This window comes from Pygocentrus nattereri, chromosome 13 (assembly GCF_015220715.1).
Source record: "Pygocentrus nattereri isolate fPygNat1 chromosome 13, fPygNat1.pri, whole genome shotgun sequence".
Taxonomy (NCBI): domain Eukaryota; kingdom Metazoa; phylum Chordata; class Actinopteri; order Characiformes; family Serrasalmidae; genus Pygocentrus; species Pygocentrus nattereri.
Genome location: NC_051223.1, coordinates 17,452,763 through 17,467,638, shown reverse-complemented (window position 1 = coordinate 17,467,638; position 14,876 = coordinate 17,452,763). Strand labels below are relative to the sequence as shown.

At 37.6% G+C, this 14,876-nt stretch overlaps 2 protein-coding genes across 5 annotated transcripts in view; one reads left to right on the top strand and one right to left on the bottom strand.

Moving 5' to 3' along the window:
• LOC108424857 (myosin-16) overlaps positions 1-9,092 on the top strand; it is a 61,393-nt gene extending 52,301 nt beyond the window's left edge. For all 3 annotated transcript variants that reach the window (XM_017693120.2, XM_017693121.1, XM_017693122.1), the window contains 8 exons: positions 517-620; positions 892-1,084; positions 3,223-3,426; positions 5,521-5,646; positions 5,734-5,904; positions 6,599-6,799; positions 6,927-7,073; positions 7,192-9,092. In XM_017693120.2, coding sequence (XP_017548609.1) covers positions 517-620; positions 892-1,084; positions 3,223-3,426; positions 5,521-5,646; positions 5,734-5,904; positions 6,599-6,799; positions 6,927-7,073; positions 7,192-7,344 — 1,299 coding nt within the window. In that variant the 3' untranslated portion in view covers positions 7,345-9,092. The remainder of the gene's footprint in view (positions 1-516; positions 621-891; positions 1,085-3,222; positions 3,427-5,520; positions 5,647-5,733; positions 5,905-6,598; positions 6,800-6,926; positions 7,074-7,191) is intronic.
• Positions 9,093-11,507: 2,415 nt separating this feature from the next.
• LOC108424860 (growth arrest-specific protein 7) overlaps positions 11,508-14,876 on the bottom strand; it is a 64,794-nt gene continuing 61,425 nt past the window's right edge. For both annotated transcript variants that reach the window (XM_017693126.2, XM_017693125.2), the window contains exons 12-14: positions 13,670-13,749; positions 13,455-13,553; positions 11,508-13,341 (exon numbers count right to left, since the gene is read on the bottom strand). In XM_017693126.2, the coding sequence (XP_017548615.1) occupies positions 13,228-13,341; positions 13,455-13,553; positions 13,670-13,749 (293 nt within the window). In that variant the 3' untranslated portion in view covers positions 11,508-13,227. The remainder of the gene's footprint in view (positions 13,342-13,454; positions 13,554-13,669; positions 13,750-14,876) is intronic.

Below are 14,876 nucleotides of genomic sequence, written 5' to 3'. Positions count from 1 at the left end.
TGCTTTTCTTCATCAGAAAATAGGTGAAAGGAAGTCGAGTGATGTCATCAGTGTGATTTTTATTTCAAAGTAAGAGATTTTTTTGTTACGCAGTAACATCAGTGACACGACTCCTGGGGACAACAACTTTGATTATGTATTATAATGTGCAGATTATTGCAGCTAAAATTGCAGAAAAACACGGTTTTTAACTCATGGCACTCACCCTTTACATACGATCGTGAGGACGAGCACGTCTGTGGTGCGTGGAATTCTACATGGTTTCATGTTGCAAAGTTGATGGATCAAGAAGGTGTAATTGTTAAACTAGCTTTTTGCTAAAATTTTAACGTGTTTTTCACGTGGAAATGCTAGGGAAACAAAAAATGGATATTTTTTGTAGAATGACCTATTTACCATATTTAATGAAAGGGACAATTCTAAAATAAATAAAAATAATAATTATACTATTTTTTTTAACTTAATGATTACTCCATGGAAATCTGCAATCCGTCATCTTGTATTTGTCGCCTTCAGGGTGAGGAGACCAAGGTGCTGCGGCTGCAGGTGGAGCTCTCTCAGGCGAAAGCAGACATGGAGCGAAGGCTGCAAGAGAAGGAGGAGGAGCTGGACGCGGCCAGGTAGGCCATTTAATCAACTATTCCATCTAAAAGCATAAAACAATGTCTAAAACGATATGGTGTGGCATTTCCTTTTCATTGAATTGCTCATTTGTTCATTTTCTTAATTTTCCTTTTCTTGCTTCTCACAAATGAAATCTAAGGCTCTCAAGTAAGTAACTGTGTCCCTTAACTTTTGCCACTTGTGTTCCTCTGAGCCTCTGTTTCATGAGGAACACTGTTCATAAAGTCTGTATATTGAATTAAGCTGAGATTTCTCCTGTGTGTTCAGAAAGAGCCACCAGAGGGCGATAGAGTCACTGCAGGCCAGCCTGGATGTGGAGGTGAAGGGCCGAACAGAGGCGGCCCGCCTGAAGAAAAAGATGGAAAGTGATATAAATGATCTGGAGTTACAGGTGGACCTGCTCAACAAGAACAACGCAGAGCTGATGAAGACTGTCAAGAAGATGCAACAGCAGATTAAGGTTAAACCCACTCTCCTTTCTTTTTAATAATAAGACTATGATTTAATAATAATCACAGAAAGTTATTACATTGAATGGTTATGAATGCCCAACCCGATATCTGAGACATTGTTAAGTTCTGTGAAGTATCTTGAGATGGGCTTCTTTTTTTCCTTATTGTGTATAAAATAACTTTTAACAGCTTGCCAGATTTTATCCATTGGTAGCCAAGAAAAAAACTATTCCATTACAGAATTCCATTAGGGAGAGAGCTCTGATTAACAGTTCTGATATGCATGTTGTTGAAATTTTGATTTAAAAGATTAATACCTACAATTTTAAGCTTTGAGATTTCACCTGGTAATAAAGGATAATTGCAATGGGCCTTGATGAGATGAAGTAATTTAGGTGATATGCCCATACAATTCAAAACTTCTGTGTCAAATTCCACCCCAAGACATTCATGAACTCCTCATATTGACCCTGCAAAAATTTCTTCCACATGTTGGAATGTTAGGTTACATGTTTCCACTACAGAGGTCTCCAAATCCTCAAATCTTACAAAGTGGGGCTTTCAGATAATGCTTAAAATATGTTTAGAAAAAATATTACTAGCTGGTTTGTGAGGAGCCTGGACACTTCCTATTTCCTCCATTATATCATAAACAGGACTGCAGAACAGCAGATGAATGGAGGTGAATGGAGCTAAATGGCTAAAAACAAAAAAGTTAAAATAGTTTAAAACCCTTGCCCAGAACTTTCCATTAATTTTAGAAAGCAGGAGGATGTTTTTTACTAAAAAGCAAAGAAAACTAACCTGCCTGTTTCCTTTTTCCTACAGCAAACAGGTTTGGGTAATGAAATGCTAGCATTACTGCTACTGAATGCTTATTGGTTGGCAAGTGGAGCAACTCATTGGCTGTTAGTGCTCGCTTACATTATGAACATACATGAGGCGCCATTTTAAACTCCTACAACTGGAGTTCAAAAGCTTTTAAACGTATAACAGCAGTGTTAATATGTTTTATGCTGTTATATGTTTAAGTAATAAATGCATTTTTTTTATCCTAAAAATGATTTTACTCAAATGCTCCATATTAACCCATTCATTTTGGACTCACTCAGTAGCGCCCTCTAGTGTTTGAGAAACCTGGAAGGCATCACAGAGTGGTAAATCTCTTCTCTGCAAATTCTCTGATATTGGGACAAGATTCTCTGACTGCCGTTTGCACAGTGTGCATAGGAATTGTTTTGGAATAAAACCCTTGAAAAATGAAAAAAAGAAAAGAAAAACTACTTCTAAAATAAATCAATACATAAAATGTATTTTAAATGCTCCCCTAGTGAGAAGCTTTCAGCAGCCAAGGAGTGCACAACATCAAATTGTGGAAGTCTTGAAGCCTGTTGGAAAAGCATCCCAGGTGGCCCCTCCTGAAGCTGCTTGAAGGAACATTGCAAAGAAGAGCTACTATAAAAAATCTATAATCTTGCTTTAAATTGTATATCTTTTTTGGTCACTGCATAATTCCAATCTATGCTGCTGCATAGTTTGCGTTGGTCATCCTCTAGTCTTTCGTCTGTGGTCACAGGATGCTGCAGATAGGACGCTGTTGGCTGGATATTTTTGGTTGGTGGACTATTCTCAGTCCAGCAGAGACACTAAGGTGTTTAAACACTCTAGCAGCACTGCTGTGTCTGATCCACTCAGACCAGCGTAACACACACTAACACACCACCTCCACATCAGTGTTACTGCAGTGCTGAGAATGATCCTCCACCCAAAAAGTACCTGCGCTGTGAGGGTCCATGGGGGTCCTGACCACTGAAGAACAAGGCAAAAAGGGGCTAACAAAGTATCAGAGAAACAGATGGACTACAGTCTGTAACTGTAGAACTACAAAGTGCACCTATATAGTAAGTGGAGCTGATAAAATGGACAATGAGCGTAGAAATGATGAGGTCATCATCATTTATGCCTGATCGGTATGTATTTCATAGTTTTCATATCTTCACTATTATTCTAAAACGTGAAGCTGTAGAAAACAAGTAAACCTTTCTATGAATAGGTGCTTTTGCCTGGTGCTTTATGTCACTGCAAGACAGCAATCTGACCTTGTAGACTCTTTCTTGTAACTTGTCTCATTTTCTGTCTCCTGTAGGACCTGCAGGTGCGGTTGGAGGAGGAGACGCGTGTGCAGGAGGAACTGAGAGAGGAGCACGCTCTGTTGGAGCGACGCTGCACTTTGCTGGTCACTGAGGGAGAGGAAAGTCGTGCTGGACTGGAGGCAGCAGAGAGGGCACGCAAGGCCCTGGAGACTGAGCTCCAAGAGACCACAGAGAAATACAATGATATCAACAACCAGGTACTGCTGTGACTCAGTGTCTCACTTCAGTAAGGATTAAAATAAACAAAGATCATGCACTTGTATGCAGTTTAGTGTAGTTTATTCTGTTTAATTCAGTTCTGTAGTCTGCACAGGTACACAAGGACAAAAGCACTCAAGAAATGACAAACATGAATCATACATACTGCAATACAAGTCAACATATAAAGGGTGATGTCAGATTTTATAAGGGAATTCAGGGGAATACATTAAAAAAAAACATTTCTTTCATCCCAAAACTAAATAAACTTTATGTCCATTAACATCTCCTAGCACCGGCAGTCCATGACTGAGGTGTCCTTGAGCAAGACACCTAACCCCCAATTGCTCCCCGGGCACCGTGGATAGGGCTGCCCACCGCTCCGGGCAAGTGTGCTCACTGCCCCCTAGTGTGTGTGTTCACTAGTGTGTATGTGGTGTATCACTTCACGGATGGGTTAAATGCGGAGGTGGAATTTCCCCAAAAAAAGTATCACTTATTATCATATATGCAAAAAGGAGAGCTTAATTCCAAACATATTTTAGTCACTGGTGTTGTATGAATATGATGTAACAACAGTGACTTTGACTCCAGTGACTTTCTGGTTAAAACTGAGGATTTTGTAAACTGAATCACTGGCAGTCAGGAGACATTGTGCAACTATTTAAAATCAGTAATACAAATAATATGTGACATTAGTTTTACAAAATTTTAATTATGCAGCTATTAAAGCACATAACACCGGTGACACATAGAAGTCTTGTGCTACCTGATTAACAAAATTATTAACAAATAAATGAAATATAATAAGCATGTGTGGCATTTTCATGCATTAAGATGCTTCCTCTTTGATGAGCCTTGACCCAAAGCAGCTTAATATAGATGAAAGTGCTGTTAAAATGTAATGTAAGAGTCCTGATAACACCACTGACCAAAATCTCTATGACAAATGAATTATTTAAATAAAACACATAATTGTTCAAATGTAGTAGAATCTTAATGATATAAAAAGTAAACATTAATTTGTGTTATACACATTTCAAAGTTAAACCTCTTAAAATTGTGTTATATCAAAAATGGTTTCTCAAATGTTGAAAATTGGTTTTGTGACAAGACGTTTTACAGATGAAACGGAATAAAAAAAAGAAAACTCATAAAGGAAAAGTATTATTTAAGCTTAGGTCAAGAGGTCAATATTTAAATCAGCTTTTTAAGCCCTGCAACCTTGTGACATGTTTTCCCACTCCAAATGGAGAATGCCCCATATGTGTAAACCCAATTATGAAAAAGTAGGGAGAGCATTTAAAGTGCAAATAAAAACAGAGAACAGTGATTTATAAGTTCACTTTGATCTTAATATAAGATCATATTTATATATTCTTGGACATGGTAAAAAAAAAACAATTTCTGGACATATTTTTATATCATAATTTTATACTGATTAGACAGAGTCTGAGCTGAGCATAACTTTGGACTTATTTCCATTAGCATAACTTCTTTCTGCAGGTCCATCTGCAGCTTACTTGAAACCAACTTATTGTTGTGTACAATGAAGTACAGTAATTACACACTATTAAAACATTTTTATAAATATAAACTTATTTGTTCACGTACAAAGATGAAAATCTAGTTTGCTTCTGTTTTTGTAAATCATACACAAAATACATTCCCTCAATGTTACTGAAGAAAAAATGTATAGTTCCTTTGATGGACCCCCAAAACAGGTGGAGAATGCCTTTTATGGCTTCTGTGAAAAAGGGTTAAGGATGCGTATTTCTGTAAATTGCTCTAAATTTGAGTCTACAAGATGTCATAAATCAGGAATATTGAACTGCAGTCCTGGTGGATTGGTGTCCAGCACAGTTTGGTGATTTTCCTGCTCATACACATCTGATTCAACTCATCTGTTATTTGCCAGGTTTAGCGGGCGTGTTTTAGTTGAGATTTAGTTTAAATGAACAGATTGCGCTGGGCACCAACCCCTGCCATAAATATGTTAAGCTCCTGAACAGTTGAATATTGAGTAAATGCTGTATTCATGTCTCATTCTCATAACTGACTCTAACACATCCACTCTTGATCTGTCACTGTAGTTACAGTCAGTCTCCAGTGGCAAGCGAAAATTGGAAGTGGACCTTCAGCAGCTGACCCAGGAGCATGAGGAACTGCAAAATGAACTGCGGGGGGTCAATGACAAGATCAAGAAAGCTGTATGTGAGGTAGGTGATCTTTTATGATCTCATGACGCTTAATCTTCTGTAAAACCTAAACAAGCTCATAAACTCACCTCATCTGATGTTGTGTAGACTACACGAGTGGCTGAGGAGCTGAGGGTGGAGCAGGAGCATACCATGCATCTGGAGCGGGTGAAGAAAGGCCTGGAGGCACAGCTCAAGGACATGACCGTCAGACTGGATGAGGCTGAACAGCTGGCTATGAAAGGAGGCAAAAAGATCATCCAGAAGCTGGAAGGAAAGGTAAACTAGACAGTCACATCGGTTCTCTAGGAACTGCTCTGCAGTTCATCTCTCTGTCTACTCGCGTTCCGTGCCGTTCTAGTTCAATCCAAGTGATACTTCACTCTCAGCTGTACACGTTTGATCAAATTTCCCTGGGTTGATCTTAGATTCAGCTCATTCATGAAACATGAGCAGAACGAATATTCCATAAATCATTCAACACTTCTTTAACATAAGTTTTCGTGAGTATGAACAACAGTTACACCTGCTCCTGACCATGCATAAGGCATGTGGGATGGTAAAATAATATATCAGGCATCAGGCATTGTGTTCGTAACCATTGTGTATAATAGCTTTCTGTAATGTGGCTTTTAGAGGCATTCAACACTTTGGATGTCTGGTTCCTATCACCACCACTGTGAACAATTCTGATTTGGCAAGTTTCTCTAGAACAGAGCATTTCACATCAAAATACCTGATTGACTTTGTTTACATGTTTACGACGCAATTATGCAGGCATTTACAAAGATGGTAGACTTCTCCTTTTAATGCATTTCAGTAGAACTGTATAAATCAGCTCACAGCTCAGAGATAGCAGCTCAACACTGTGAGCTTCACAGGTTGCTGCTGTTCTCTCTGTTGGCCAATTAGGTCTGCAAATAAAAGAGATTTTCTGCCGAGTCCTCAGTTTGTCTTGGTCTTGATCGTGCAGGTGAAGGAGTTAGAGCTGGATTTGGAAACGGAGCAGAAGAAATATGCTGAGACAGTGAAGACCCTGCGGAAGAATGAGCGGCGCCTCAAGGAACTACTCTTCCAGTCTGAGGAGGACCAGAAGAACCAGCAGAGGATGCAGGAGTTGGTGGAAAGGCTGCAGATCAAAATGAAAACATACAAGAGACAAGTGGAGGAGGCGGTATGATCACTCTGGGCCCTCACTCTGACCTCAGACTGCAAGACTGCTTGTTTTTTTGCATTTTAGGCAAAAATCTTGTATTGAAAATAGTTGTTTTCTTATAGTGATTTTACACTTGTTCTTGCAGGAGGAGCAGGCCAATATGAACCTGGCCAAGTACAGGAAGACTGTCCATGAGCTGGATGACGCAGAGGAGCGAGCTGACATAGCCGAGTCTGCTCTCACCAAGATCAGGACCAAGAACAGAGGCAGTTTTGGCAAAGGCTACTCTTCAGTAAGTCTGATCATGACACAGGTTTCTGTGGTGTATACCTTTACAGATGTCTCAGACACTATATATTTTTTAAGACTTATTTTATGCTGATACCCTGTTATTTGATATTTCCCTGCAGGGTTATAGCACTCCATATCCAGGAGTGGTAAGGTCACCCAGCTCTGTTGGGTCAGAAGGCAGGGGTGAGAAGATCCTCACTGATGATGATGAATCTGTCAGTTCTCTCATTCCCACCTATCTCAACTCCCTCAAGAAACTGATGATTGACTAGAGCATTTTGTCCCAACAGCACCTGCCTTACAACAGAAATTGGGACCTCTGGAAAGAATACAGACCTCTGATTTATGATTTCCAAAATTCCAAATGATAAAATCGTGTAAACTTTGGTCAACACAAGCATCTATATTCAGTATTACTCTCTGTTTACTTCACTGTTGCATTTGTTTGAAAGAGTGCACAGTCTGTGACTAACTGTACAGTGACAACCTTTGTTGTTGACTTTCTTCTCAAGCACTTTGGATTTGAAAAGACTGTGAGGTTAAAGTGCAGAACGTATTTACTTCTGTATTTGGTGAACCTCATAGGAGTCACAGCACAATTTGATTGTATTGCTGTTGTTAAATTCTATCAGTAGGGTATAAACAGAATAAATCAATCAGAGATATGTAGAGTTTAAAAATAAATAATTATGACTACTATATAAAGTATGTAATGTAGGCTGGGGAAATGTCTAAAAATAATTAGCACAATATTTTCTAGTTAAGAAAATTCCCTCCTACACTCCCTCCTGAAGCAGTACACATGTTATGCTGTAGTTTAGACCATTTTTCCATTAAAAAGTTTTTGTTCATATGCTTTTTCAGAAACATGAATCGTTTTAATGCAATTCTGATCATATATTAGCTAATATAAATACTGAGTAACCCAACATGTCATTTTTATAGTTGTTACTTTGAACATGTGCTTTCATGAGCTCCTTCTGGTGAGGGTTCATGGCTACTATGGCAGAAACTTGCAACACATACCGTAAATCACTGATTTCCAAAGCCATGTCCGTATGCTTCAGGTTAAAACTGTTTTCCATTGTTATAGCAGAATCACTATGGAATTTAGCTGTAGATGCCTTTGGAAAAGCGCCTAGCATTTTATTTATAATGATTTTCATAGTTTAACTCATTTGACCCACTGAGACACTTAAGCTGTACAGAAAATGCTGCAAACTTTTCTGAGACGGTATGCCATGAGGGGGAGGTGATATAATTGGTAAACGTTATTTTTCCTTGCCTACTGATGCACAGTGACATAATCGAAACTCAGAGGATGTTTTAGAAGTGAGCAAAAGTCATTACGTTTTGCTGGAACATTGCAGAAAAGAATTTTGTCTTTCATAATATTTATAATGAATCATTCTTAACTTAAGCATAGACATGAACAAGGTCAGTTTTCATTTCAAGTTCACTCTAAGATTATATCATCCAGTTTTGTGTTGTTTCCTGGAATGCACGTTTATTTATAAGATGCCTATATGATCCACACAGTACAGCTGTACATACCCTCAAATTAACTGCCCTACATCATGACATGGTTTAATTTTAAACCCAGTGTGTACAGAGCCAAAGTCACAAAAGTTATGTCACTGTTCAGTTACTTGCAGCCTGCACTGTTTTTTTCTCTTTGCCAAAACTTTAACAGAAATGGTCAATAATGTTCTTTTTCAACTTCCACCATAGTTATAAATATACAGGATTAATGTTTGATTTGTCTCTAAAGGGCTTTTAATAATAAAACACACCAAATGAATATTTAAAGATATTAAAACTTATACTATTTAAAGTTTTTGAGCATTTGTCTACTTACATTCCAATTTTGCAAGTTTTCCACTAAGAACAAACATTACAGAATGCCCCATTCCTGCAATGTCTGGAAATCAAGCAATTAAAATGCTGAATTATTAGAAAAGTATCAACATATGTATTTACTGTACTCTGAGTTTTTAACAATAAAAATGTGAAAATGAAATGACTTCTTTAAAAAATGATTGTATCTTGATTATGACAAAGACACATATAGTCAGAAATACTCTCATTTTTACAATTTAATACATTTATGCAACATATTAAAGCATCAAATATTCATCAGTTATTATTCATAGAGAATCTTCTACGTATATTTTGAAGTAAACTTTGTACAATTTGCACATCACTTGAACAGAAACATGATCATAAAAACGCGTACAACGCTAATCTGGGAAATTATGCTTAAGTTGCTTGCTTATGATACTGTAGCTAGATTTCAGTGCAAAAGTCAGAGAACGCTTTTTATTCATTTCATTTCCAGGTTATTCATTCTCAGGTGATATTCCTGTATTTCTGAGGAGATAAGATATAAGATAATCCACATGAAGAAAACAAGTATTAAAAACAGATGAGTTAAAAAAAATTGCAAAAAATAAATAGAGAAACTGGGACTCCTAACAACCATGCAAGACCTGGTCACCATCAGATAAACAGTACTGAAAGCTTTCATATTTAAGGAAGAAAATAAAGCTCCACTCTTGCTTCAGATCTGAAAAAGTCCCCAGGTACTTCTGTCCATCCTTCCACTGTGAGAAGACAACACTATGACTCTGAAAGGATGTGTAGCTGGCAAGAAGCTGTTACTAAGATGAGCAAATCTGAAAAATCAAAGAAGAGTCTAGACCTCAACATCACTGAATGTGTTTGGGATTACTGGATCATGAGAAGAAGAAAATGCAACCAAATTCTAAGACTGAAGGTTTGGAGGTGTAGAAAAGCATCCCTGCAGATTTCTTTGAAAAACTGAACGTCTCCTGAAAAGAACGGAAGATGTAATGAAGGCAAAGTGTGAACAAACTAAATACTGAAAGAATACAGATATTACTGTATATTGTTCTGTTAAATATCTGCTGAAAAATGAATAACTTGTAGTAAATGGCCATCTCAACTCAACTAAACAAGTGAAGTGTGGTCTCTGACCTATGCACAGTACTGTATAAAATATGAAGCAAAAAAGAGAAAGAAATCCAGTCAAAATGTCTTTCAGACAATAAAAAACAAAATCAGTGTTAATTTCATTTGGTAAAAAAATAAGCATTGTGCAAAATAATTTCCATATATTATCTGTACCTCTATTATTTATACATACTTTGTCCATGTCTGGTAGATCTGTGTCTCCTGTCCTCCACTTAACCCTTTGGGGTAACCAAAGCCAGATTTTCAACAAACTCATGTCATGTCATGACAGAAAACAAGCGTAGTAAGATGTAACACATGTCTAGGTGTTTGCTGAACTGCTGCTCTGTTATTTGTTAAGTTATGGAACTATTTGTCATAGTTAGGGAGTACCCCCCCCTCAGGTTTCTGGCCACAAGATGTAGTCTCGAACCACCTTTAGGACTGGATACACTAACGAGACCTGGTGGTAAAGTTGCTTATTAAAGTCAGCATGTTATATGGTTCTGATGAAAGTTTCATAGTCACAGTGGATCTAGTGGACACAGTGGATCTAGTGGTAGGTCCCTTTAGTCTTTTTCAATAAACATGTGAATAAAAACTTTCTCATCAACATCAGACTGAAATTTAGCTTTGCCCGGTATTTTAAACTGATATTTGAAAACGCTGACTGAAATGTTACATTTCTCTGTAATGTTAATCCAGATTTACTCTGAATTCCTGCATTTTATGTCAGCAGAAATGTACACGAAAAACACTGCATATTGATATGCACCCAAAATTCCCATACTGGTGCATGCATAATCAAATTAAATGTGATGAAACCTTGTCAGTGTTCATTGTTCAATATATTTTAAAATGTACTGCAATAACAAAAAGAGCTTTTTGTACTTTGGCTTCTGAAATCATACACCGTCTGTGTCGATTTTGGGCCCTGTTATCTGAATTTTTGTATTACTCCCATCTCCACTGTTTTTTGTCTTTTTCTCATATCAGACAACAGTGCCAAAAGCCAAACGGCTGCATCACAACACAGTCCGCTTAGTGTATCCAGCCTCTAAAGATCACGTGCAGCTCTACAGTCAGGTAGATGTAATTGTCTGAAATGCATAAAATGCATGAAACAGATGAGTGTTAGTTACAGCAGAGATCACTTATGTACCTAAAACCTGATCCTGTGTTTACATTCTGTTTCTGTAAATCTCTGGGTGTGAAATTCAAAATGTGCATTATCAGCCTAGACACTCTAGACATTCATCATGAAACTGCACATCTCATTTAAGACTGTGTTATTTTAGCCTGTGTCTGAGAGTCTTGTGTTCATTTTATAGGAACTTATTTTAGGAACATTTATATTATATTATATTATCATTATAGGAACATTTTATTGGAACTTAGGGACGCTTTTATCAGTAATTCTGTAGCAGCAACAATCATATACGATTCTGAGGACACTTTAAAATTGATCTGTGCAAACTTTCTCTTCAGGTTTATTTATTCTTTAACTAGAATACTCAGTTCTTCTGGGAATTACATTTCTTCTCCTGAGTAAGAATTGAACAGATATTTAGTTATTCTTTGCATTGTTGCAATTCCAGGTTTCTTTGTTTGTTTGTGTGTGTGTGGGGGGGGGGGGGTGAGAGAGAGAGAGATAGAGATAAAGAAACAAAGAAACAAAGATCTACACTGAGTTGCCAGTTTGTTAGATACAAGTGGGGCATGGTCGGAATTGGACAAGACTGGAAAAGCCTGATTTTTTTCTCCAAACAAGCAACTGGCCAATTTATTATTTTCATTTTGGGTCGATCTGTGTTGTATATAATGTGCCAGATTAATGCACTTGTGCTGTTGATACAATTATACTGACATGTTATCTCATTTTGTTAAACAGCAAGTCATCTCTCACTTCTGCTGTACCACTTTATCGGATTTATAGTTATTCAAGACCAGTCCGGGCTGGTTAAAGAGCATATAAGGATTTTTATACTGCAACTGATAGAAAGCAAACGTGTTTCATGTGCTCATTTAGCTTAGACAGCATGAGCTTTAAGTTTCTCCATCCCTATTAAGTAGAAGTGTTACAACATGCAAATTTTACAGTACCTATTGACGGTTTTGCATCATGATTTGATACATTTTCAATACAGAATTAGGAAAGAAATGTTAACATAACTTTCTGCGCTTTGTTTAATATTTTTTTGTAATTCCCAAAATATTTTTGTTTGTTTGTTTTCATAATCGTCATTGTTGTCCCAAAAGCACAAAAAGTGCCAGATCTGTGTCACATGTGTTTGACTCTTCATCTTAAAATGAAGTGAACTGAGCATCACTTCATTTGAATTAATTTCCAATCAGATTTTATGTTTCTACATAAAGTGTGACTCTTACTTTCTGGCTGAAATTAATTATTTATTGTGGCTCAGTCACTCCTAGAAAACAATAGAGTCCAGACTCTCTATGACTGAGTAGTGGTGTAAAAAGCTATAACCATCTTTGCGGAGCGAGTTATTTCTTTAGCCCATTCAGAAGCAGGAGATGGATTATTCTGCTTGTTACAACTCTAGTTTGCTCTCTGTCATTTCAAATAGCATGGCGAATTAACTGTCAAAGGTCAAAGCTATCATCTTGGACCTCCATATATTAAAAAAAAAATAGACATACATATTTTGACACCCCTACTATTAGGTACACCAATCTTGTACCTACACTCATTGCCCATTTTATCAGAAACACCTACCATGTAATTTAAAGCCCCTCTCTATCTCATTCCTCATTGAAAAGGGACCCCCATAGCACCACCACTACTTTTATTTGGGTGATGAACCATTCTCAGCATAGGAGTGACACCAACATGTTAGTGCATACCTAATAAACTGGCAATGCAGTGCATGTATAGTTTTATCCTTGGGTTCTTGGGTCAGCTCTCAAAGAACTGGCTTCACTGGTTTTCCATTATAGCATATATAGCAATCGGCTTTGGTCAGTAGAGCTTCATCTGTTCAGACACAGCAGTTCCTTTTACTGGCTCCCAATTGAATAGTGTGTTAACATTCCAGGGTGATGTTCCTCCAAGTTCCAGGACTGATATTCAGCTGACACACCTGAATGGACAACCTGTCCATAGCCCCACAGGGCCAGCTCCATCACTGAGATAACAGCATAACCTCTGTACTAGAGCTCCATTAGATTTCCATGTCCACTGGCCTCACCTCCCCTGTCTTGTGTTCTTTTACCCACAGCTCTCTGTCTTTCGCAGGGTCCACAATCTGGAGCAGTTTGTCCACTGGCTCCATGGTCTGGACATGAAACACAGAAGCACCACATTGTATTGCTTATGTCCTTGCAATAAACAAGCATGCATCACACATTCACTTAGATGCAGGTCACAATCTAAAGGAAAGAGACTTACGCTTTGATTAAACATGTCTGTCTCATGCCTCAGCGTCGTGTACTGGCAGAGATGTTTTCTAATCATTTCCACACGCTCCACCTCCAGTCTTTCCAACTCCTGAAATTCATACAAACACAATGTCAAAAGGAGCACCTTCTCTGATATTGCATTAGCTATAGCTAATATTTAATAGGTCCTATATGTTTTAAAACAACCAAAGCAAACGGTCTCACCAGGCTTGTAGTGACCATCTCCTCAAACCATTTCGACTGAGACTGGTTATACAGATCAACACATCGCATCAGATCATCCCCTGCAGAAAGGAAACACACCTATTATACACTGTATATGTGAACAGTCATCTGAACAAATAATTATGAATTATATCAGTATGAAATGCTGCAAACACTAGACATAAGTAAATATGGATTTACATGAATTGTAAGCACCTTACATTATCAGACTATCATATATGAAAGCAGGGTTCCACTGATTTTCAACACTCCTGCATAATTAAATAGCAGTTTTGAGTTTCTGCATAGTTAGATAAAGATATAAGCCATATTATTCAGAATGGTTTAATGTGACATGCACCATTTTAGAAAAGCCTCCTGAGCCAGCTTTTGTGATAGGAACCAGACATCTGAAGCAATTATTCCTCTAAAAGCTACCTCACAGGAATATTTCTGAGGTAGAAAGTTTTCAAAGAAAACTTATTTTTATAACACTATTTTACCAGAATCAATATTACACGTTAAAGCTCAGAAGACATGTGTAGGTTCACTTTTCATTTTTTTAAACCAATGAAAAAAGGCTACATTTGTGTAAGGACATCACAACCCCTGGTTCCTATCAGCACCACTGAAATACGAGTCAGTAAGTTTCTCTACAATTAACCATTTCGCATCAAATCACTTTGAATGCTTCAACCATAACTTGTGCACAAAACCTGAAAAATCAGTGCAACTGCCCTTTTCCCCTTTGTACTACCAATGAGCACAATTGACCTCTAGGTGGTGCCAAAACACAATTCTTTATTTCATGAAACCGGATGAAATGCGTTAAATCAGATTATTTTTGCGTCTTCAGTTAACCAGTTTTTGACTGAGAAGCTTTCTCTTTTCAGCTTTTTGGTGTTTTAGTACATTATCATTCTTCTATAAGGCCATATGCCAGGTTTGACAGGTTATGCCAGGGTAGTCACTATAGGTATCACTATGTGTGACTTGATCAGTCTGGACCACAAACTTCTACCTCTATGTCTTTCACTTCTCCCTTTCTTTGCAATTCTCTCCCTCAAATTTCCTCTAACATGTGTTTGTAATTCTGTGTTATATACAAATACAATAACAATGACCTTTTACACAGTTTTCTCTCCAGTTTTAATCATGGCCAATTCCACCAGTTATCTAGGTCTCCTCCTATCACACAATGCTAGGA